General features: G+C 51.2%; 1 protein-coding gene and 1 non-coding gene across 3 annotated transcripts in view; one reads left to right on the top strand and one right to left on the bottom strand.

The window, feature by feature from the left end:
* Positions 1-16: 16 nt before the first annotated feature.
* Positions 17-25,152, bottom strand: part of Nkain1 (sodium/potassium transporting ATPase interacting 1) — a 39,941-nt gene continuing 14,805 nt past the window's right edge. The window contains exons 2-6 of one of the 2 annotated variants that reach the window (XM_055610727.1): positions 6,658-6,795; positions 5,084-5,164; positions 1,911-2,108; positions 557-617; positions 17-109 (exon numbers count right to left, since the gene is read on the bottom strand). In XM_055610727.1, the coding sequence (XP_055466702.1) occupies positions 24-109; positions 557-617; positions 1,911-2,108; positions 5,084-5,164; positions 6,658-6,795 (564 nt within the window). In that variant the 3' untranslated portion in view covers positions 17-23. Of the gene's footprint in view, positions 110-548; positions 2,109-5,083; positions 5,165-6,657; positions 6,796-25,152 lie in introns of those variants that run through there. The other variant, XM_055610726.1, reaches the window with a different exon arrangement.
* LOC129680010 (U6 spliceosomal RNA) lies at positions 8,015-8,121 on the top strand. The gene has a single exon (XR_008720609.1). It is a non-coding gene; the product is annotated as a U6 spliceosomal RNA (small nuclear RNA).

Here is a 25,152-nt window from a genome sequence, read left to right as displayed (position 1 = left end):
CCCCCCCGCCCCCCGCCAGGAACCTACGTGTATAGAGGCTGCAGCTGTAAATGTGATGTCTTCTGCGGCGCCTGGTACCCATAGGAGTCAAAGCCACCGATGAAGTCAACTGCGGAAGGGAAAGGGTGAGTCCTGAAGGCGAAGAACCCTGGACAGGAGCCCATTCCTGGGTAGCCAGGCCTGGGAAGGGGTTGGGTGGGGCCCGGAAAGGCCACGCCCAGGTCGTGGACTTAAGGGAGAGGGGAGGGTCAAGTGTTGCGCCCCACCCCCACCCGCAGCAGCTGGAAGGCCCTAAGGCTCTAAGCCCTTCCATCAGGTTAGATCCAGCACGGGGGTGGGGGTGGGGGGTAGGAAGGGAAGGCCGTGCTGGGGCCTTGGAATGAGCACCTGGACATCTGGGTCCTAATCCAGAGAGCGGTCACCCAGACTCCATCTACCCCTTCTTTCCTTAGAAAGAAGCCGAGTGACCCTGGGCTCCTTGGAGACCTTGGAGGAAGCCCTGTCCACGGTGCTGAAAAGACGGGCCGCCCCACCTCCCCGGGGGAGACGCACTCACAGCTGTCCTCCTCCTCCAGGAACACTTTGCTCACGTAACAGGCAAACACGAAGCCGAACAGCTGGGAGGGGAGATGGCAGTCAGGAAGAGAAAGAGGAGCTGTCCCCGTCCCCTCTACCCACCTGACTCAGCACCCTGCACAAAGCAAACACTTAAGATAAATGACTGTGCGCCCGGTGGCTCACGCCTGTAATCCCAGCACTCCGGAGGCAGAGGCAGGTGGATCTCTGGAAGTTCGCAGCCTGCCTCTTCTACAAAGGGAGATCCAGGACGGCTCAGGCTACCCAGAGAAACCCTGCCTCGAAACAAACAAAACAAACCAGAAAGGCTGTGACTGTGACTTCAGACCAGCATTATCACCTCTTTGTGGCCCGGTGTTCTCTGCTAGGCCCAGGTTGAGTCATTAGACTGTAGGGTGAAAGGATTATGTAGCCCTGCCTGTGTAAAGCACCTAGGACAGGGAAAGTGCCTAGGCCAGGGCTGGTCTCAAGTAGCCCAGGCTGGCCTTGAGCTCTGGGGCCTTCCATGTGCAGGGGTTATGGGTATACACCACCATGCCTGGCTGTGACCCCTATTTGGAGCCTCTTTCTTTCTTTCTCTTTTTTTTGTTTGTTTCAACTGTAGTCCTTCCCGTCCTGGGACTCAGTCTGTATACCAGGCTAGCTCCCAGATCTGTCTGCCCTTGCCTCCTGAGCACTGGGATTAGAGGCACACTACCACTGCACAGCCCTCTAAGGTTAGCGCTTCCTTCGTATGCAAACAGAAAGGGAGCTTAGAGAGAGCAAATGACTTGTCCAAGGTCTCGGGGGCATATTAGATATTCAAGCCCAGCAGGATTTGGCCTGGTGACTCATCCCATTCAGGAAACCTGCCCATGCCCTTCTTGGGGGAGGGGGTGGAAGGAGGAAGGGGGAGGTCCAGGCAGGAGCAAGGGGGAGAGGCTAGAATTCATAGTTTTATCTTTCTTTTCTTTTCAGCACAGGGGTAGGGTCTGGAACTCACTATGTAATCTAGGCTGACCTCCGATCCTGATCCCCTTGCCTCTGCCTCCTGAATGCTGGAATTGTAGGTATAGGTCACTTCATAGAGCCTGTCCTCTCTTTACTAGGGATAATGAGTGGGATGAGAGCCGGGCAGTGGCACTCGGAGAGGTAGAGGCAGGAGGATCTCTGTGAGTTCGAGGCCAGCCTGCTCTACAAAGCGAGACCAGGGCAGGCAAGGATACACGGAGAAACCCTGTCTCGAAAACAAACAAACAAACAAACAAACACCAAGGGGGGAGAAAAAAAAAGAGTGGAAAGGGTTGGGACCTGTGCTTCTGGGAATATGGCGATGGGTGATGAACAGGACTCACAGCTAGGAAGATCTGCAGCGCACTGCTGAGGGCTTCTATGTAAGGATAATCAAGCAAGCAGCCAGTGACGGAGATGACGTGGTGGTCCTCCAGGGCCAGGCGGGAGTTCAGGACAGGCGTCACCAGGCAGCCTGGCCCATTCTCCATCCACCATGAGCGATGCAGGGATGTGTTGAAAGTCATGATGAAGTCCCGGTCCTGGGGGGCAGAGGGGCCTGAGATACTGAGTGGTGGGAGAGATAGGAGGAGACTTCCCAGCCTCCCACTATTGCCTGGACTCTCACAGCCCGCTCTTCAGCCCGATTTGTGAAGGAAATGACTACACCTGCAAGTCCACACACAGCCAGCAGGTGGCGGTAGGTGCTCATGTAGAGACCACTTTGCTGCCACCGAGCCGGAAAGGGTGTGAGCTGAGCCTGTTCAGGAGCCTCTGAAATTCCCCATGCATTGGTGAAATCCTCAAGCTCCCATGCAACTCAGTGGGTTTCCATTGCTCTCCTTGTGTGTGACTCTAGACAAATCTCTCCTCTCCTGGGTCACTCTCCCATTTGTCAGACACAGAAGGGGCAGACAGAGAAGGTGTGCAGGGGTGTGCAGCCCTGTGCCCAGCGACGCCTTCGCTCCTAGTCAGTCAGACCGAGACTCACCACGCTGACCAGGTACCAAACACACTGGCCTGTGATGAAGCTTCATCTCCGGTGTGACCACAGGGGGATGCTATGGTCTCTCCTTTCTTCCACCCACCCCGCCCCTCCGTGTAGCCCTGGCCATCCTGGAACTTGCTCTGTAGACCAGGATGGCTTCAAACTTCGAGACCTGCCTGTTTCTGCCTCCCAGTGCTGGCATAAAGGGGTGTCCCCCATGCCCAGCTTCTACTTTGCTGTGTGTGTGTGTGTGTGTGTGTGTGTGTGTGTGTGTGTGTACGCACGCGTATGTGTGCATGTTGAAGCCAGAATCCAACACTGGGTGGCTTCATCAACTGCCCTCCCACCTTTTTTAAGTTTAATTATTGTTGTTGGTGGTGGTGTGTGTGCCTGTGTCTGCACATTTGCATTCTTGTGTGTGCGCATGTGCCACGGAACACGTCCAGAGGTCTGGATACAAATTTTGGGACTTGGTTCTCTTTCTTCCTTCCACTGCAGGACCTGGGACTGAGGTGGGGTCGCCAGGCTGGCAAAGCCCGAATTCTGACCCACTGAGCTCTCTCTCTGGCCCTGCCTTACTACTTTCTGAGGCAGGGTCTCTCACCGAAGCTGGAGTTCCCAAATGCGGTTAGACTGGTTGGCCTGAAAACCCTTCAGAAGTCTCTTTCTCTGCCTCCCCACGCCCCCGGTATTGAAGGCTTTATGTGGTTGCTGGGGATCTGAACTCAGGGCTTCTTGCTTGTGTCTGACCAACTGAACCATCTCACCAGGATGGTTTAGAGGAGGAAACAGGAGTGGGGATGTGCTTCAGTTGGGAGAGTGTTTTGTCTTGTTCTGTTCTGTTTTTCTAGACAGGGTTTCTCTGTGTAGTCTTGGTTGCCCTGGGCTTGCTTTATAGACCAGGCTGATTTCAAACTCGAAGAGCTCCTCCTGCCTCTGCCTCCCAGCGTGCTGGGAGTGCAGGAGTGGACCACCACTCCCACTCAGGAGTGGCTGAGTGTTTATTTGGTACACAGAAAACCTGAGGTTCTCTCCTCAGAACCACAGGTAGTGGTGTATGACTATAACCCCAGCACCTGGGAAGGAGTTCAGTCATCCTTAGCTACAGGGTGTTTGAGGTCAGTCCAGGCTGTAAGAGATCCTGTCTAAGAGAGAGACAGAGACAGGGGGGGACTGGAGAGATGTTTCAGCAGTGAAGAACACTGGCTGCCTTTCCAGAGGACCAGAGTTCCTTTTCCAGCACTCACACGGCAACTCCCGAGTGTCCAGCTCCTTAGGTTCGACCTCTTCTGGTCTCTGCCAGCACTGCACACACACACGCACACACACACGTAGACAAAAGCACCCTGTCGTGGTTTGAATGAGAGTGGTCCCCAGAGGCTCATATGTTTGAATACTTGGTCCCCAGTAGGTGGGGCTGTTTGAGAAGAATTTCAAGGATGGTGGTGGGACACGCATTTAATCCCAGTTCTCAGGAGGCAGAAGCAGGTGGATCCCTGAGTTGGAGGCCAGCCTGGTCGACAAAGCAAGTTCTAGGACAGCCAGGGGTACACAGAGAAACCCTGTCCCAAACAAAGAAACAAGAAGGTGTGGTCTTATTGGAGGAGTGTGTCTCCGGGGGCAGCCTTTGAGGTTCTAAAAGCTCAGTGATCTCTCTCTTCCCCTTGGGATCACGGATCAAGACTTGAGCTATCAGCTGCTTCTACTGCCAAGCGTTCTGCTCTGCCATCATGGACTCTAATCTTCTGAAACCCAAATTAAACACTTTCTTTTATAAGTTGCCTCCTCGGTCATGGTATTTTATCACAGCAGTAAAAAAGTAACTACCACACACCCATGCCCAAAAGATAAATAATAAAGGAGTCTAAAGAAAGAGCAAGCTGAAGTTTAGAGAGAATAGGCCATTTGCCCAGTGTCAAGCTGCTGGGCAACGTTACAACACGGACTTAAGTGGAGCAGGGTCAAACCAAAAAGGCAAAGCTCTTATTCACATATCTGGCCTCCTTTGTATCTAAAAATAGAGGTTGTGTCTCTCTGGGCTTGCTCCTCTTCCTACATGGGCGTGTAGAAAGCTACACGCCCATGCTTCCTCCCCGGCTCTTCACCACGTTCACAGTTTGTTCAATGATCCCTGAACTAATGCCAGTCTCTTTCCTTTCCGAAAAATATCGATCAGCCCCAGACCCAGCACGTCTCCCCGTCTAAGCAATAAGACTCGAGTGTATGACATCTTCGCCTCCCTCCTCTGAGCTCCTACCATGGGGCCAACATACACCTTTGGTTTCACCGAGCCCGCGGTCAGCAGAGCCCTTGGCTCATCTTCACAGTGATTGCTCTTTAGCCTCATCAGTTCCATCACTGTCTTTAAGAAGTGCAAGGAGATGTCAGAAACAAAAGATGGAGGTCCAGGGGGCTGCACAGATTATTGGAATGTGCAGAGGGAGAAAGGTGTGTGAAAGAGACTGTGTTCCAGCCCTCACTGGGGGCCAGGGAGGTCAGGCTGCGCACACCACCGGGCCTGTGGCTTACCTGGGAGAGCTGTCCAACTTCCAGGTAGAAGCAGATGATGAAGGCATTCCAGCCCACCCAGAGCACCAGCCAGGCTGCATACTGTGGAAAGCAGAGGTGAGGTCAGGGGAGCAGGGGTCAGGAGGGGATGGAACAGTCACTGGAGACAGACCTCAAGAGTGAGGGGGATCTTTGCAGTGGAGATTACAAGTCCACAGCTGTCCTTCACAGCCCTGCAGATAAGCACATGTGTCTTCTCCCCTCCTGCCCTAGGGGCAGGCTGACTGGCTCTGGATCACACAACTAGGACACAGGGCTGGCCTGTGCTGGTACACGCCTGTAATCCCAGCATTCCAGGCAGAGGCAGGCAGATCTCTGAGTTCGAGGCCAGCCTGGTCTACAGATTGAGTCCCAGGACAGCCGGGGCTATACAGAGAAACCCTGTCTCAACCCCACCTGCCCTCCCCGCTCCAAATACAAATCGGGGCTGGAGAGATGACTCAGCAGTAAAGATGAAATTTTTGTTCCCAGCCCTACACAAGTGCAGGCTAGCTCACAGCTACTTGTAACTTCAGGTCCAGGGGATCCAGTGCCCTTTTCTGACCTCCTCAGGTACCTGCAATCCTGTATACCCTCCCCCCCATAATTAAAAATAAACTGAAAAAAGTAAAATTTAAAAACCAGGTGGCTCAGCAGGCAAGGGCAGTCGGCGGCAGAGCGAGTGTGGTGGAGCTGAGCCTTTCAGAGTTGAGAGATGACCTAGAATGAGCGTGACTGGGCTGTTGGCAGCACGGCTCGGAGTGTCCATGCTCCTGCAGGGGTCAAGTGTGGATTCAGGTTCATCTACCGAAAAGCCTCTTCCCTTTCCATGGCAACCTGAAGAGGCACCAAAGACCAGCAGGGGGCAGCAGCAGGCTGAGGATGTCCTGGGACCAGGTGGTGGAGAGAAAGCCACAGCCACTAGCTGCTGGCCACGCTGCTGTTGTTGTTTTCTTTTTTCTTTTTAAATATAGGGATAGGATCTCACTGTGTAGCCCAGGCCATCCTTTGAACTCACCATGACACTGCCCCTGTCTCCCAGGTTCTGGGATTACAGTATGACCACGCCCAGCAGGCCATGTCCTCAGTCAAGGAGTAGGGAGAGACACCAGGACTTCCTGATCCTTCCTTGCCTCCCTGGGGAACGTAGCTGGATGATCCCTTCTTCAGTCCCAGAGCCCACAGCCTACGGAGGCAGGATGGTGAGTGTGGGAGCCCTCACTCCAGACCTGGCTCTGCCTTTCTTAGTTGTGTGACCTTAGGAAGACTTTTAGTCACTCCGAGCCTCTGCTTCTTCCCTGCAAATCACAGGTGGTGGGGCTGTGTAAGGGTGCGACATACAAGCAGAACTGAGTGTGTGCTCGGCCCACCCCGGGCAGCTGACCTATCTTGCTTACTTTTACATTATTCCCTGGGAAGATTCTCTAATGAAAACACACCACACCGGTGGTCCGTTGTGAGTGCATACTTTCGAGGTTTGGATATTTGTGCCCCCTTGGGCTTATGGGCATTAAACAGTTGTGGCTGGAGAGGCAGGGACAAGGAAAAGGACATACCAGGATGAGATACCGGGACCGGTACTGCACAGTGCCAAAGATGCCCAGGATGACAGCCATGATATGCAGGAAGTTGGCCAGGATGGGAGCCCACTGGTAGCCCAGGAAATCGAAGATCTGCCGCTGAAGTGCAGCCACCTGTGGAAGAGACAGGCTGAGACAGCTGTCGGCCGGAAGCACAGAGACTCAGTCTAGGTGCCACGAACTGATGATGATGAGGGCACACCGAGCCCAAGCCAGCCATTCCCTCAGCCACAAAGGGATGGGTGACGCAAGGAGGAAGCCACGGCTTCTAAGCCTGGTCGTGACTTTGGGGTAGTGGGTGAGAATCTGTGCTGGGGGTCCTACCCTCTCCTTCCTGCCGGGGAAGCCCTTCCTAGGTAACCCAGTAAAACCATCTCTCAAAACAATCAGACCGACATGGAGTGGGGAAAAGACATCTCAGAGGACAGAGGTACCTGTCCTGGTGACCCGAGGTTGAGCCCCAGGACCCAGAAGGCGAGAGAACAGACTCCCACAGTGTGTCCTCTGATTCGCACGTGTTTCCCCCAAATAAATACATGTAATCATTTTTTAAATGGAACTTGGAATAGTGCTCAGTGTTGGAACACTGGTCTAGACTTTGGGTTTGATCCCCAGCCCAGCACTGGAAAACAAAAACAAAAGACCAGCAACAACACCCCTCCCAGTGGAGCAGAGGGTCTGCTCAGGAATGGGGATGGGAGGATTTGGGTAAAATGAGAGATCCCAGCGTTTCTTCCTGTCAGGGCATCAGGAAGATACAGGCTGATGCCACCACACAGATGGCACAGCTTGGGCAGAGACCAAAGAAGCTGCAGGCTTGGGCAGGACATGAGGGGAGCCTGGTAGTGCCAGGCCCAAGCCTGGCACCTTCCCATCTGCCTCCTGCTGGTGACAACCCTCACAGGGCTCTGCAGATGGTCAGAGGCCCCCCAATTGCATCTCTCTCTGCACATGCCTTGGCAGAAAGGCAGACCTGGGATCATTGCGTCATCTTGAGGGAAGAGAACATACAGTTCAGAGAGGACAAATGACTCGCCCAAGGTCACACAGCAGGCAGGTGGCAGAACAGATCTTTCTCTGCAGTCTGTCTTATCTAGGTACCAAAGAACCGTGTTACCCAGCGGGCACTGGCTCAGGAGTCAAGGGGCACAGGTGGAGTGGGGCATGTGCCTCCGTCTGCCGGGGGAACTTTGGATGGGTCCCCTGCCCTGCTGGGCCTCAGTGGGCTGCACAATCCAGCCCTGACTTGGGTGGTTGGCTGACCTTGGGGAAAGAATTCTCTAGGCTTCTCCTCTTCCTCACTCCACTCTTTGTCTTTTTAAGAAGATATTTGGTGCTCGCTTTGGCAGCATATATGTGAAATTGGAACAAATACAGAGAGGATTAGCATGGCCCCTTCACAAGGATAACATGCAAATTTGTGAAGTGTTCCATAAAAAAAAGAAGGGTGTGTACGTGTGTGTGTGTGTGTGTGTGTGTGTGTGTGTGTGTGTGTCTGGGTGCGCATGCATGAGCATGATCATGTGTAAATCAGAGGACAACTTGCAGGAGTCATTCCTCTCTTTCTACCATGTAGATTTTTGCTACTTTGTAGGTTCTTCTTTTTCCCCACCTTTTATCTCCTTCCCCTGCCTCATTTCACCCCATCACTAGATAGGAGAGAAAGAAGGATCGAGGGGGGAGAAAGAGATCCCTGAATCTAATTTCTTGTTTCCTCTTTGAGCATGACTACTAACAAACTGCAAACAACTTCCATGAATAACCACCAACCACACCTCTTGGGGTCCTAGCACTTATATACGTCACACAATCGCAGAAACTATGTGCAGCTGGCAAAACCACACCCCTGCTAGAGCACGAGGCAAATCATAGTCAGCTGCTGCAAAGTGGCCCACATCCCCACACCTCGGATTAAAACGAAGGTGTTTCTTCTTCTTCTTGGAGTCCCAGAACTCACTCTGTAGACCAGGCTGGTCTCAAACTCACAGAGATCCACCTGCTTCTGCCTTCCGAGTGCTGGGACTAAAGGTGTGCGCCAGCAAGCCTAGCAGAGGGTGTTTCTAATGTGGTTAGCCTCCTAGCCAGGCGAACAGCCTTCTGAGAACTTTCCTATGGAAATCAGGAGGCAGGTCCCTGGGACAACTCACACAGCCTCCTCTACCCAGCTCCAAAAATACAAATGTCGCCAAAGCCACAGAAGATAAGTCCCAGAATGACCACCGATAAGGACAAGTCACCCTGGCTTCCAAACCCTGTCTTTTCCATCTTGAGCCTACGGGGTCATGTGTTGCCTCCTGACAGCACCACCCATACCCCACCCCATCCTGGGCCTTGTCCCCACACACTGTACCTTCCCAGCAGCTTCTTCAGGGAACCTGTTTCTCCTTCCTCCTCCCATGCTCCTAAGGGTCCCCCTCCCCAAAAGGGGCTGACAGTCTTTGGATCCCTTGCTGCCCCGAGGCTAACTCACTCACTGCCTTCACTGCTGCCCATGTTTCTCAGGGCTTGCCCCTTCTCTGAAAGCAATTCTGTTTTTGCTTTTGTTTTTGGGCACAGAGTGTTGCTACAGAGCCCAGGCTGTCCCAGCATTTGAGATCCTCCTGCCTCAGCCTCCCTCAGAGTGCTGGGTTTACTAACCTTGGCCACCGCGTCCAGCATTCACTGTAAACTTAACCTGCTGGGCCCGGTCCACTTCCGGTGTCCACTCCATGGATGCAAGAGCTAGAAACCTCAGTACTGACTCAAGCATCCTTCCTGCTCTCTCATCTCCCCACGTCTAGGGGTCACTAACAGAAACAAATCTCCCATCTGACCATTTTCACCACCCATCTTTTCTCTCACCTGGCTGTTCCAACCCTCTCTTCTCAGACTACTTCAAGCCTGACTAACCCCCTCCAATCCCAATCTCCTCTCCAGAGTGAAGACATAGTCTGCCTGGCTGCCCCTCCCCCGGCCCTTTGTTCCCACCCCCAAACCCTAATTATTTATTTATCGGGTGGCTGCCAGCTGAGGGGGATGCTGTTGCTATGGGAACCTTCAGCCCCTTGTCAAAGCTGCCTCTGGTCTCAGTAGGATGCTCTTGTCTGTCTAGACTCCAACCCCAGGAGCCCAGTCCCAGGTGGGAGGTGGGGTGGGAGTGGGGAATAATACAGATGGGTCCACCTCAGTCCCAGGAAGCTGGTGAGGGAGGGCAGGGAAGAGGCTGGGCAAATGGCCATGGAACCTAACAGAAGCCTCTGGTACCTCGAACCTTGTCCATCAATTTTGCAAGTCAACTACTTCCCCCGCCAATATTCCATCCTGCGGCCATATGCCTTATTTGTAGAAGTCTGGCTGTCTGGGGGAAGAGGAAGGTGGCTCCCTGAAGGTCCCAGAGAAGTGGGAAGTTCAGCCCAATTCTGACTCTGAGTGTCCCCCTCTGGGGTCCTGCAGACTAGAGTGGAAGCCTCACCCTGCACAGGTTCCTCTGCCTCCCTGAACTGTTCCATCACAAAAAGCGCTCAGCTAACGTGCGGCCTGTCACATAGTTGGTTCTTCAGTACAAGGCAGCAGCCTCCCTGTGCCTCGAAGACCTCCTTCCCAGCGGACTTCTGAAGCAGCTGACAAAATTACACTCGACTCAGCCCCTCATCCGTGAAATGAGGGGGTGGGCTGGAGTTGATGCTGCAGGCTGGAAAGCGCCGGAGATGGACTGGTGCAGCCCTCATTAGGGATCTGCACGGTGACAGCTGGGCGGGACAGCCACTTGCCCGAGGGAAGGGGCTCCCCAGCTACTAAGCTGGACCCACCTCGGGCCTCCACCTGGGGCCAGTGCCATTGTGTATCAGCTGAAAGAATATCTTAGCTGACTCAAAGGGAGAGTGGTGGGGACCAGGATGGTCTCTCTCTAACAAGGACGGGGAAAGGGCTTAATCCACTGAATAGATGATTTCTAAAGCACCTTCTGTGCCAGGCCCCTGGGCTAGAGACAGGGGGATGTGAGGCAGTAAACAAACCACGTGGCCTCTGCCTTAGAGAAGCGGGCATCCAAGCTGCTAGGTGGCACACACCTGTAATCCCAGAATTTAGGAGGCAGGAGCGGCTGCTGTAAGTCTTAAACCCGCCTGAGCTACACAGTGAAACTGTATCCCAAAGAAAGTGGAAGGAAGAAAGGAAGAAGGGGGCAGGAAAGAGAAGGGAGAAAGGAAAGCGAGCCAGAGAGGAAGGAAGGGAGAGTAAAAAGAGGAGAGACAGGGCATGGGCCTCTGGTGGTTGATATTTGGACTACAGTACAGGGGCCCCTTTCCTCTGTGCCTGGTGACCTCTGGGGACCCCTTCTGGTGCTTTGACACACGCTGTCCCCTACTTCTTTCCGGAATCACAGCAGCCCTCTTCCCAGCCCAGATCCCACTGGAAACCAGCCAAAGCTATCACTGTTAAGTTAAAAAAAAAAAAAAGCAATACGAATGAGTCCACTGTGTAAAAAACAAAAGCCAGAAAGAGACGGCAAAAGTGTGTGACAGTAAATGCAGCATCGAGAGCCAGGAAAAGACAACAGTTATGAAGGGCCGTCTCAGGGGAGCAGAGAACGGAGCCAGGAGGCTTGACGTTTTAAACATGCGCGCGCGAGCACACACACACACACACACACACACACACACACACACACACACACACACCATCTGGAGCTGTGAACTTGTGTGCTGCTAAGGTTTGTGTTTGAGAAGATCAGAGCCTGGGGAGACAGCTGAGTGGCAGGGTTACAGTGTGGAAGTCTGAATCAAATCCCAACACTGACACAAAAAAAGATTTGTCGTGTTTTGTTTTTCTGGAGACAAGGCTTCTCTTTGTAGCCCTGGCTGTTCGAGAACTCATTCTGTACACCAGGATAGTCTCAGACTCAGAGATCCACCTGCCTCTGCCTCTTCCCCTTGAGTGCTGAGATTCAAGTTTTAAAAAGCCAGGCATGGTAGCGCACACCTGTAATCCTGGCACTTGGGAGGGTAAAGGCAGGAGGATCAGGAACTCAAGGGCAGCCTCAGCTACATGCTGAATTTGAGGCCAGCCTGGGCTATATAATACAGCTCACTGGGTAAAGCCGTTGCTGCCAAGCCTGGTCACATGACACTACGAGCCCCTAGGCCAGCTAGTTCCAGACTCTCCCTGGCCTTCATAGCTCTACCTCCCCCAGCCTGACTTCATCCAGATTCATCCCTTCTTCTCTTTCAGGAGTTGAGGGTCGAGGGCACCTTGTTCCTGCTGCTGTTACCCAGACAGAAGGTGGCTGACTCTGGAACCTGGTCCTGCCTCCGCTGCTTTTTCAGACAGTGGGGGAGGCAACAGAATAGAGCAAGCGCACCCCCCAAGTCACTCTGCCAGGTAACAGTGGCTCCTCTCGCAGACACACTGCTCTGAACGCACAGTATCCATTTATTCATTCTGTAGACAATTCTCTAAAGGCCTTTAAATATTACATTTATTTATTTGTGTATGTGCCGTGGCGTGTTTGCGGAGGTCGAAGGACAACCGTCAGAGGTCAAGTCTCTCTTTCCACCACATAGGCTCCCAGGCATTGAACTCAGGCTGTCAGGTTTGGCAACAAGCCCCTCTACCTGCCGAGCGAACCCAGCACCTTTTGTGGATCAAGTCCTGAGAACTCAAGGATGAAGCATGAGCTCAGTTCCTGTCCTGGGGACACTGCTCATGTCATTTCTCTCCTCAAAGGATGCTAATGCCACATGTCCAAGCCCAGAGAAAGAGAATGAGAAACACAGACAAGTGGGACAAGTGAGGGGTGGCCTTCTCCTACAAAGGAACAAAACAAAACCCCCAGGACACTAACAGCCTTAAGGGTCTACCACAGTGTACTTTATGAAGTACCACTCTGTGTGTGTATGTGTGTATTTGTTTAAGGGTTATTATATGTGTAAGAGTATTTTGCCTGCATGCATAGATATGTGCCCCCTATGAATGCCTGGTGCAATAGATCCCCTAGAACTGGAGTTATAGATAGTTGTGAGCTGCCATGTGGGTGTCTGGAACTTGAACCCGGGTCCTCTAGAGGAGTAGCTGGTGCTCTTAACTCACTGAGCCACCTCTCCAGCCCAGTACTGTGGTAAATTAACCTTCACATCATGTTACATTTTCTAGTCCCACCCCAAGGTACCGGTGAGGAGACTGAGGCCCAGGGCTGTGAAAGGCTCCTGTATGAAGACACTGAAGAACTCAGGTCCTAGCTGCTCTGTGTCACCAAAGCTTATTCTCCCGGGCACACACTCTCCGGGCTTAGCGACTGAGCCTGTCCAAACACTCTGGCATTTAGGACTCCTACCGTTAGAGGCCTGTGGAGGGACCTTCTGCTCTGCACATAGGCACCCTCTTCCTTACTTCAGATCTCGGTATCCAAACCCCAGACTGCCATCTGTCTGTCCTCAGGCCCTCCTGCTGTGGCCCAGCCCTCCACTTGGACTGGGTCAGGGGGGAGCTGGAAAGCAGTTGGTCATCACCTTCCGGGTAATTAATCCTCTGAGACCAGCTTGTAGCTCCAGTGAGGCCCAGCAGGCTGATCTGGCCAGCCTGGTCCTGTCAAGAGGCAGGGCCTTGGCCTCTGTATCCATGGCAACACTACCCCTTCATCTCAGTGACCACTGACCCATACCTCTTTCTCAGCTGGGGGCTCCTCGGGGCCCCTTCTGGACAGCTCTGCCTCACTATATCTCTGAGTTGGCAGCTCCATTAGAGCATGCTGACTGGTAGTGATCCAATTAACATACATCTACATTCATTTGCATAAACCCCAGAACAGCCCAGGGCAGAACTATGAGGGGAAAACCCGACAATATCAAAGTATCCCCACCACTCCACTGGGCCTGTTTCTTCATTCCCCATCTGGTAAACCCTTAGAAGCCACAAGGGAAGGCAGTGCAGAGGGTCTTCAGTCATGCCTCTGTGACTCAGTTTCCTCCTCCGGAGATGCTGCCTAGATTCTCTTCCCAACCCCAGGACTATAAAACTTAACACCTCTGTCATCCACTGTGTACCCAGGAGAGCCCTCAGAAGCCCTATAGGGCTTGCATCTGAATCTGGGGTTGCAACGCCCTACCTCCTGCCTGGGGCCTGGGCCCTCACTTCCAGGTTCTAGCACAACATGGATTCTACTCTGACTGCCAACCTGTGCCCTTGACTTTTGTTATGAATACCTTTGCCTTTAAGGTAGTAGATTCCCACCCCATCCCCCCCTAACCCTACTCTGGCCCCAGCACCACTCGGGTTGGACAGTAGGAAGCAGCTTCCGGTGACAGCAAGAGGCAGAAGGTGATCTGAAGTCAGGCTGCTTATGGTATGCGTTCATGAATTTATGGTGCTACCTGCCGTATGTGTAAACCTGTGTTCAGTTTCCCTATAAGCCTCAGTTTCTCCATCCTATAGCCTCCCTACTTCTTTGGATTTTGAAATTAAATGAGTTCAGCACATTACTATTAAGATGGTGCTAGGGAGGGACGGGGGAGGGATGGCTCAGTATGTGAGGTCCTTGCTACACAGGGATGAGGACCTATTCTGATCCCTAGAACCTATGTAGAAAGCTAAGCATCATGGGGAATGCCTATCCTTTTGGCTGTGAGCCTCGCCTATAGCAATCTCTCTGATCCAATGGCGCACATTCACAATCCCAGTGCTGAAGAGGTAGACAGGCAGATCTCGGGGCTCACTGGCCATCCTTAACAGTGAGCCTCAAGTCCCAATAAGAGACCCTGTCTCAAACAAAACAAACAAAAACAAACAAACAAACAAACAAAGGAAAACCAAGGTGGGAGGGAGGCTGGAAAAATGGCTCAGTGGTTAAGAGCACTGACTACTCTTCCTGAGGACCCACTTTCCATTCACAGCACCCGCCTAACGACACCCCATAACTTCTAACAACAGTCTGTAACTCTAGTTGCACAGGATCCAACACCCTGTTCTGGCCTCTGAGGGCATCGAATGCACACGGTGCACCTATATACAGGCAAGAAACCCACACACATAAAAATAAGCAAATCCCCCAAAACATTTTTAAGAAAGAGATCTTATTAAAAGAAAACAGCAATGACGCAACAACAAACAAGGTGGATGGTTCCTGCAGAACACCTGAGGCTGGCCACCTCTACCCTTCACACAAAGTAATCCACACCATGAAAACTCAGTGACAGAGGATCTGAATTCGGCAGAGCACCAAGCTTGCACACAGCAGGGCACAGTGTAGCCATTTCAAAAGGGTTATGAAAAGAGGGCCAGGCTACATATAATATGAAGGCAAGTTACAGAGACAAGCAGGCAGTATGAGGCTACTTTTGTATAGGGGGGGGGGAGGAGGGAGGAAGGGGTCTGGGCCTCAGTTCTGCAAAGCTTTTCCTCTGAAAAGTAATTTTGCAGAAGGAAGCTAAAACAGGGTGTGAAATAACAATAACAAAAAAGCAATAGATGATAAATACACACAGGTGAATCCCTGAGTCTGAGGCAGGGGGACCAACCGGTCCAGATGACCTCGGGCTGTGGTGTTTCTTGGGGCATAGCACTTTTACAGACAAACAACATCTTGGGCAAGTTGTGCCAAGTTGGGATAGTATAGATGACTGGATGGATGCAATGAGAGGTGACAGGAAGGTTAAGTTGAAGACAGACCTCAGGCTCAGGGCTCATCTGTCGGTCTAAGGGGCAGAGAGTTTTTTTCTTCTTCTTCTTCTTCTTCTTCTTTTCCCTCAAGATTTTATTTTGGTTCCGTGTGCATACCTGTGAGCACAATACCAGTGGAGGCCAGAAAAGGGCATCAGTCTCCAGGAGCTGGAATTACAAGCAGTTGTGAGTCAACTGTGCTGGGAACCTAACACGTTCTTAACTGCGGAGCCATCTCTTCTTGGAGCAGAGAGATTCTAAGCAGCCAGCCAAGGAAGTTAGGGCTTTTGAGGAGGCTGGACTGGAGATGGGGGATGAGGTGAACATATGTGGGATGTTCTTGGCAAAAGAAGAACAGTTCCCAGAATTCTTTGCCAGTCTTGGGTTCCAACTCTCCCAGAACTCTCAATTCTTGGCAATGCCCACATTACTTATATTCCTATACCCAGACTATGAGCCAGCCCTCTTGAGGTCCAGCTTCCATATGTAGGGTCCCAGCAGGCTTTGGGGCAGGCACGGAAGGCCTGAGAGGAGAATGCCCTCAGAAGAAAAGCCCTGAAGGCAGGAGGAGCGGGAAGATTTTCCGAGCCAGAAAAACTCTGCACAAAGACCTCCCTGGAGATGCTGGCTGCAGACAAACATTCAGGTAAATAAAACGGTGATTAATCAGATTCTCTGACTAAGTACAATGCGCACCACCCTATAATTAAGCCAAAAACTTCTGACAGAAAGCACCTTAATGGAGACGGCACTTAGGCACAGAATTAATTACGGCAGCGCTCAGGACTGCAGGAGTGGTAAGTGGGGTGAGGATGAGGTGGGGGAAACCGGAACAAAACCAGCCAGTCCCCCTCCCCTTTTTTATAGACTGAGACTGAGGGAGGTTTTAACACTTGCCAGAGGCCACATGGCTAGTAACTGACCAAGGCCAGAGCTAGCAAAACACATCTCAGCCATCACATATGCCCAGGAGGGTGTGTTAATAGCCTCATGATGGCAGTATTTTCCAAACTGACTGGCAGACTCAGCACAGTCTCCATCAAAACAGCAACAACCTTTGTTCTTAAAGAAATGGAAAGAGAAGCCGGGCAGTGGTGCACCCCTGTAATCCCAGTACTAGGGAGGCGGAGGCAGGGGGATCTCTGTGAGTTCGAGGCCAGCCTGGTCTATAGAATGAGTTCCAGGATAGCCACCTCCTACACAGAGAAACCCTGTCTTGAAAAAAAAAAAGAAAGAAAGAAAGAAAGAAAGAAAGAAAGAAAGAAAGAAAGAAAGAAAGAAAAGGTATCGGCGGTGTGGCTGTACATGTCTGTAATTCCAGCACTCCTGGAGGCAGAGGCAGACAGATCTCTGTGAGTTTAAGGCCAGCCTGGTCTACACTGAGTATTCCAGGCCAGCCAAAGTTATATGAAGAAACCCTGTCTCAAAAACTAAAATTAGGGGCTGGAGAGCCGGCTCAGTGGTTAAGAGTGCTGTTTGCTCTTCCAAAGGACCCCGGTTCAATTCCTAGTACCCACATGGCAGCCTACAACTGTCTGTAACAGATCTGACACCTTTACCTTAATGCACATAAAATAAAAATTAAATAAATTATTTAAAAAAACCTAAAATTAAATAAATGGATAAGCTGGTGTTAAAACTTATATGGGAATGTAAGGAAGCCTAAATAATAATAATCTTTACAAAGAACAAAATTGGGGCTGGCAAGTTGGGGCAGATGGAAAAGCCACTTTCCACCAGATAATGCAAGCCTGACAGCCTGAATTCAAGCCTTGAAATTCACATAAAGGTAGAAGGAGAGAACTGATTCCACAAAGTAGATCCATAAACCTACTCTAGAGGGGGCTACAACTCTGGATATAAAATGATTAACTGTTAAAAAAAAAAAAAGTAATGAAGAACCAGCCTGCCTCCATCTTGGGCTTAAAAGTAATCTTACAGTAACCTTAAAACTAGGTTCGTTCATGTTTATGACTAAACCTCTGTTTCTCAAGGATTGGGCTATGCCCCACCTGTGACCTTAACTCAAATGGTTCTGTACTGACTGTTTCAGGAGATGCTTTTGCCTCAACAAATTATTATAACCATCTTGCAACCCTACCTTTGTTTCAAAAGGTTGTTATGACTACCTGCTGTTATGACTCCCTGGTTATGACCAACTTGCAACCATATCTTTGTTTCAGGAGGTTGTTATGACCACCTTGTTATGCTTATATTCTGCTTCTGTAACTCTGCTTATTTATCCTCCCCAACCCCCCCAACTTGGAAACCCCTCCCCCTGAGCAATAAAAACCTTGTCTTCCTCACATCCAGTGCTGACCTCTTAAACCCTGCAGCCCATGTGCACGAATAAAAAAGCTTGCTTTAATAAAAAAAAAAAAAACCTACTCTGAACACATGCTATGACATGCACCGTCTCCCTATCTCCCTCTATCGCACACAGCATTTGCCTGTGCACACATGCACATCTTTATTCACTTGTTTTTTCAAGACAGAGTCTCACTATGTAGCTCTGGCTGTCCTGGAACTTGCTCTGTAGACCAGCTTGGCCTCGAACTCAGAGATACTCCTGCCTCTACCTTCCTGAGTACTGTGCTTACAGGAGTGTGCCACCGAGTGAGCCCAGCTTATAATTCAATTTTCTTTCTTTCTTTTTAAGATTTATTTATTTATACAGTATTCTGCCTGCATGTGTGCCTGCAGACCAGAAGAGGGCACCAGATCTCACTATAGATGGTTATGAGCACCATGTGGTTGCTGGGAATTGAACTCAGGACCTTTGGAAGAACAGCCAGTGCTCTTAACCTCTGAGCCATCTCTCCAGCCCCCATAATTCAATTTTCAAAAAAGGGAACCAGGAATGGCAGTAGTGCATGCCTGTAACCCTAGCATTTGGGAGGTGGAAACAGAAGGATCAGGAGTTCAAAATCTAGCCTCAGCTACTTAGCAAGTTTAGGCTACATGAGACTTTGTTTCGAAGACGAAAAGGAAAAAAAAAGAAGAGAAGAAAAAGAAAAAAATGGTGCAGACAATGACCCACCTCCTGCCCTTGGGAGGTCTCATTCAGAGAAAGACTTTGACTGATACACAGACACAAACACACACACACACACACACCCTTGGTGAGCAAAATTACTGGGTCTGAAGGAAGGATCCAGGAAGACATCTGCAGTGGGCGTGGTCAGGAAGGTTTGCCCAAGGAAGATCTTAAGGTGAGGAGGCAGTAGGATTAAAGCAAAGATCCCATGGAGGGAGGGGGCCTGACAACATCCCTCTGGCTAGAGCTGAGGGCATGGAGGACGCAATGGGAAGGCTACAGTGTCTGGAGGACAGACCTGGCAGGGTTGGGGCGCGGCATGAAAGCAGCCTGGGTCTGGGGAGTACTCCAGTGAGGGTAAATGGCACCCCGGAAGTCTAAATCACCCGGTGTGGGGTCACCCTTCCTGTGACCCGAGCAGGGAAGGAGAGCTCCCTAGCCCTGGCTGACTTAGTGGTCCTCCTGCCTTGAGGCTCCTAGGAAGGAAATGCTGATGAGAACCAGCCTCACTGCTATGGCAACGGCAACCACTTCTGCCTAAGAGCCAGGTGGGGGGTTCTGCCAGCAACAGCTCTGGGTGTCGGGAGCCAGCAGGCAAAAATGCACAAAAGCCCCTCCACCCCAGGATTCCAAAGAGACGCCAACATCTGGGCAGCCCTGGAGCGTGCAGACCATGGGACACGCCGCCCTGGCTCACCTTCGTATTAACCCGTTGGATGGATAAGGATATGGAGGCTTGAAGGGACGAGGGAGCCTAACCCCTTGGCACCCTTTCCTTTGCAACTGCCCTTACCCTCCACGGGCTCAAGGTTTATTCGAATGGGTATGAGTCGTTGGTATTAAGGACTGGATAAATAAATGGAGGGAGTGTGTCTCACACACCCACACCCACTTTCCCTGGTTATCTACCTGCCTATGGGGGGGTGGGGTGCTTCATTCTAGTCTGGCCCTGTGAAAAGGGGTGCGGGTCTGTGGGCACAGACTGTAAGAAGGGGCTGCGGGGGGGGGAGGGAGGGTTGCACAGGGAATCAAGGGGACACCTCACTGAGTAGGCCTGACAGGTTTCCACTTTGAACTTGAACCAGGCATGACGACAATGGCTAAGATTTCACATGCACCGACGATAGCAGGCTTTGCGCCAAGCACCTGCATGCACCATTTCATTCAGCCCTCACAACCACAAACGACGACTGGGTCATCATTCCACCCTTCAACGGGGGTGGGGCGGGGTGGGGCAATCTCTAGCCCAAGATCTCAGGGCTTCAGAGGGGTAATTTTCAACAAGCCAGGGGGTATGATCAGAGCCCAAGCTCTGATTGTAGCCAGATACCTACAATCTGCCCTGGGTAGGCCTGGAGATTAGAGAGGAGTGCCAGAGGGGCAGGGGGAGACAAAGACCAGCCACCTCTTGCAATCAGTTCCTGGCCCTGAGCCAGAGTGTTGGCAGAAGCTGTGGGGGAAGTGGCTGGCTACACAGGAGGCCAGAGTGGGGCAGGGAGAGGAGGCTTGATGCATAGAGCCTACCATGCGCTAACACTGAGAAGGGCTCATTTCGTGAGGTCTTGCACTACAGCTCCAGGGTGCCAAGGAGGGTAACAGCAACACTTCTGTGCCATGCTGTCCCCTGGTCCTTGAAAGCCTTGATTCATTTCACTCTCACAGGCGGGTCCTGCAGACTCCGATTTTTGCGCTTGGGGAAACTGAAACACAGAGTAACCGGCTAAGAACGCAGAGCTGCTGAGGGCTTCCACCAGGGTCTCCTGCTATCATCCCGGCTCTTACCACACTTACTGCCCTGTGAGCTGACCCAGCTACTCTCCATGAATGAGACCCTTCCCGAGTTCATGAGCATCAGTGGGTTGGAGCTCCCTCCAGGGAATGCCTATGACGCCTATGACTTATTCAGAGAGACTTCCTAGCTGTGGACCACCTGCCCTTCCCCAGGGAGCCTCCCCAGAAGCACCAGGACCAGAGTAAGACTGAACAGCAAACACTTGCGCATGGTCATCCGAAGAGAGGCGCCAGGAGCTGTGTTCTTAACCGGATCTCCAGTAGAAATGGCATGAAGCTCTAGAACAGTCCTTATGCTAGGGCCCCTCTCCTCCCCTGGGGTAACGAGGAAAGGAGACAGAGACTGGACGCCATCTCCTTTTCTGTGCTAGAGGGATGCTGTCAGCATCCTTCTTGTATTCCAGGACCTGGGGAAACTCTATCCGGCACTCATGACTACAGGTTTCACAGACACGCCTCAGAGAGCGTGGTGGTGGTGTATAAAGACCAATATCACTCCAGCCACTGTTTTCAAAGCCTTAGTCAAATGCCACCTGGACACGGTAACTCACATCTGTAGCCCAGCACTTAGGAGGCTGAGGCAAGAGGTCAGCCTGGGCTACAGAGTTCCATCCTGTGAAATGGCTCAGTGGGGAAAAGGGTTTGCTGCCAAGGCTGATGATCCCAGTTCAATTCCCAGAACCTTCATGGAGAAGGAGAGAATCAATGTGTCCAAGTTGTCCTCTGACCTTCCTTTCACATATGCACCATGGCACATACACATGTACACTTTTACAAACACACAAAAACACACACACACATGCAGAATTTGTGATGGTTAGTTTTATGTCACCTTGACACAAGCTATATTCATCTGAGAGGAGGAAACCTCAATGAAGAAAATGCCTCCACGAGATCTGTCTGGAGCTGCACCTTGTCGCCTAGGTAGCACAGTGGAGCTGGCCCTGGTGGCAAGGGTCAGGGGTGGGTGCTGGTGAGCTGGCCCTGCCCCTCACTGGGCAGCACAGTAGAGCTGACCCTTGGTGGCATGGGTGTGGGTGAGCTAGCCCCAAGGGCATGAGATTAGGAGAGCTGGCCCTGCCCTTGGTCAGCTGCAGCACTGAGTGAGCTAGATGGGACAGGGCTGGAGAGCTCACCCTGGTGGTATGGGTACAGGAGAGCTGGTAGGCTGACCAACTCAGCTACCATCCAGGTCCAGATCCAGGGCTATGAGTTGGCCCATCCCAACATCTACCCCACCTGTGAACTGTTGGAGTATATGAAAGGGCCAGCCCTGCATATCCAAAGCTACTACAGGATCTCCATGACCCAGTGAAACAGGATATGCAATAAGAGTCCAGATTAGGATCCAGCATTGATGGTTTAGCAGAAGCCAGAGGCCTTCAACCAGACCAATGGCTCATTGCAGTGATCATTTGCAAGTGAAGATGTGTGGACAAGAGTATATACGGTTTGACACACTGTGATACACTACAGCTTCCATGATGAGATGTTTTTTTCTTGTTTTTTTTTTTTTGGGGGGGGGGGGGGGTAGGGATTGCAAAGACAGAGGGTGGATATGAAGGGGTGGGGAGGACTGGGAATTGAGGTGAATTTCTTTGAAATTCACTAAGAATTAATAAAAAGTAAAAAAAGAAAACAAATCTGGCTGTAGGCAAGCCTTAGAGTTTGTTTGTTTTTGTTTTTGGAGATAGGGTTTCTCTACGTAACAGCCCTGGCTGTCCTGGAGCTCGCTCTGTAGACCAGGCTGGCCTCGAACTCACAGAAATCCACCTGCCTTTGCCTCCCAACTACTGGGATTGAAGGCATGAGCCACCAGCCCAGCTTAGGGTATTTTCTTTATTAGTGATTGCTGTGCACGAATTCAGACCATTGTGGGTAGTGCTACCCTGGGCTGGTGGAGCTGGGTTCTATAAGAAAGCCAGTAAACAGCACTCCTCTGTGGCTTCTGCATCAGTTCCTGCCTCCAGGTTCCTGCCCCTTTGGGTTCCTGTCCTGACTTCCTTTGGTGATGCACAGTGGTGTGGAAGTAAAAGCCAAATAAACCCTTCTCTCCCCAAGGTGCTTTTGGTCTTGGTGTTTCATCACAGTATCAGTAACCTTAACTGAAACAATACTAAACAAACAAATAAAAATAAATATAAAAGTCAAAAGCACTAAATCAAAGAAACTAAAACCCAGGTGCCAGGTGTGGCTAACCAGCACCTCCACTTATGGATGAGAGACGGAGAAGCTGAATAATTGACTCGCTGCTCATGCTAGGGGAGCAGGAGCATATGATAGTATCTCTACAAGACAGAGAGGACTCACCACTGCCCAGGACAGCTGGGCAAGAGGGCCACATGTGGGTCGAGAACCCTAGTGAGCCTTCATAAACCATACCTCTCCATCCTGCCATGCCCCACTTCCAGTCAGATGATCCTAGGCTCCTAAAAGCTCAGCCTCTGAAGCTCCTCACTTCAGCAGAGGATCCCTTTCCCCAGCGGCCTGTCTTGGGGATGACAGCTTGTGGCAGCTTAGGGACCACAGTCCACTCAGATGGCTTATGGGACTACTGATCAGTGGACAGGCAGTGACAGGATGAGCAGCTGGCAGTGCCTGAGGCTGATCAAGCCTCCCCGCCTCCGGGGGGACCTTATGTCTGCACCCTACTTCCAAGTTTAGACCTTAACATCTGGGGAAGAGTAGCAACAGAGGCCCACACATCTGTATCTGAACATTTAAAAGTTATAGCCGGTTATGTGTGATGGATCATGCCTGTAATCCTGAGGCTCTGAAGGCAGAGGCCAGATGATGGCTGCAGGTGTGAGACCAGCCTCAGCTATATGCCAAGTTCCTGCCCAGCCTGGGTCACATGGCAAGACCCTTTTCTAAAAAGCAAACAAAATGAAAGCTATGAAATACGACAACAAACCTTTGAATAAGGTCTATTCTATTTTGTGAAAATAGAAAGCCCGGTGGAGCTTCCATTCCCCCTGGCTATGGAGTCCTGTCCCGAAGGAAAGGGCATCTCCGGATATTTGGGAAAGGCAATCCCAGTCAGCCTTGCCATTTCTGGAAAGGGCCTCATATACAGGTCATGAACTACTGTCAGTAACATGGACTTGCCCCGTCCCCTAGCAGCTGGCTTGCCTCTACTGAGCTCTGCTGTTGCGTGAGTATGCTTTTGGTCTAACACCAAGGGTCAGGTGAGGTGTCCTGTAAGGATTGTGTTGTCTGCTGTGAGCTAAATCCTAACTGAAGACACTCTCAGAGGAGAGTCTCAGGTTACACAGGGGCAGTGCAGGGTTTGAAGAGCTTGGGGCTCAGCATCAGGAATACCTGGTTCAAGTCCCAGCTCTACCACAAAACAGTGCAGCCCGGAGAACTCTGTTGGGTCCAGCTTGGTTCTTGGCTGGACTGAGGAGTGAATGCAACGGCTTTAGAATGTCCATGCCCTCCTTACGTACAGACTTAACAGACCCACACTGACCTCCAAGGGCATCTAAGAAGCCCTTCCAATGGCATCTTCATCTCCATTTCTTCCTTTCAAATGTGTACAAGTGCATGTGTGTATGAGAGAGAGAGAGGTGGATGCACATTGGAAGTTAGGGGACAGCTTTGTAAAATCACTTCTCTCTTTTTACATGGGTTCCAAGAACTTAACTCCAGGGGCTGGAATTCCTTTGCAAGTATCTCTACCCCCTGAGCCATCTAGCCTGACCATTGTTTTGTTTTGTGAGACAGTCCGGTGAAGCCCAGGCTGGCTGTGAACTCGTTGTGTTACGGCCTTCCTGAGAGCCAGGGTTAGTGCTGATGCTATGCTGAGCCATTCTCAGGACTCAGTGCGTGCACGTTAAGCAAGCACTCTCCTGACTGAGCTACATTCCCTCCCTGTAGCCCTCTGTCTTCTGGTCTAGCACTCATAGTCTCTCCACATTACCACTGGCACCACCAAACCCCAGCACCTGGCACCCTGAGACCAGCCAATGTCTCACCAGCCAAATGAGCCATGAAGCCCTTCACTCGAGTACCCCGTGGGCATGAAGGGCATTCAGAGGGCTATGCGTGGTGCCAGGCTCTGGGAAAGGATCCCATCTAAACCTGGGGAAGAGGCAGAAAGAGGGAGCCAAAGAGACAAAGATGGATTGGTCGGCCTAGCAGATGAGGAGGAAACAGTGAACGCTGTGGAAGGACCTGGGTGTTCGGGTGAGCATGGCTGAACGTGGGGACACGGATATGGTGGGAGGTCAAGATTGGAGTCAAGGGCCAGTGAGATGGCTTACTGTGTAAAGACACATGCTGCCAGGCCTGACTGACTCACAGCCTGAGTTAGAGCCCTGAGACCTCTAACTCAAGACCCCGAGACCCACATAATACAAGGAGAAAATCAGCTTTCTAAAGTTGTCCTCTGTCCTCCATAGGCAAGCTACGGAGTGTACAAGCAATCGTGTATACACAGACATACTCCTGCATGCACAAAATAAATAAGAAATGAAAAACAACAGGAAAGCTCAGTAAGACAGCCTGGGTGGATCACACAGTCTAGAGTACTGATTCCATTTAGTACCCGGACCAGCAGCAGCAGCATTGCCAGCTGGGAAATCATTAGAAATGCAAACCAAAGGGTCCCACTCCAGACCGACTAAACCAGAAACTCTGGGGGATGAGACCTAGAAATATTTTGTTTGTTTCTTTGAGACAAGATCTCACTATGTAGCCCCGGCTGGCCTGGAACTCATTATGTAGCCCAGGCTTGCTTTGTGGCAATTGTCCTGTCCTGTCTCCACGATGCTGGGATTACAGACATATGCTGTGGCCCACCACTCAGAAATCTGCAAGCCCTCTGGGCAATCCTGATGCTCACTCAGATTTGAAGTGAGCTTCAGACTTGATTTGGAAGGCAGAAAGGCAATGAGGAGCCATGGCTTGTTTTAGGCAGAGGGGGACAGGATCATCATTGTATTCTACTAAAATCCCTCAGTAGCAAAAAAAAAAAAAAAAAAAAAAAAAAAAAAAAAAAAAAAAAAAAA

This window comes from Psammomys obesus, unplaced genomic scaffold, assembly GCF_907164565.1.
Source record: "Psammomys obesus unplaced genomic scaffold, mPsaObe1.curated_primary_1811, whole genome shotgun sequence".
NCBI classification, from domain to species: Eukaryota; Metazoa; Chordata; class Mammalia; order Rodentia; family Muridae; genus Psammomys; species Psammomys obesus.
Note: the sequence above shows the minus strand (reverse complement) of the source record. Positions and strands in the feature narration are given on the sequence as shown.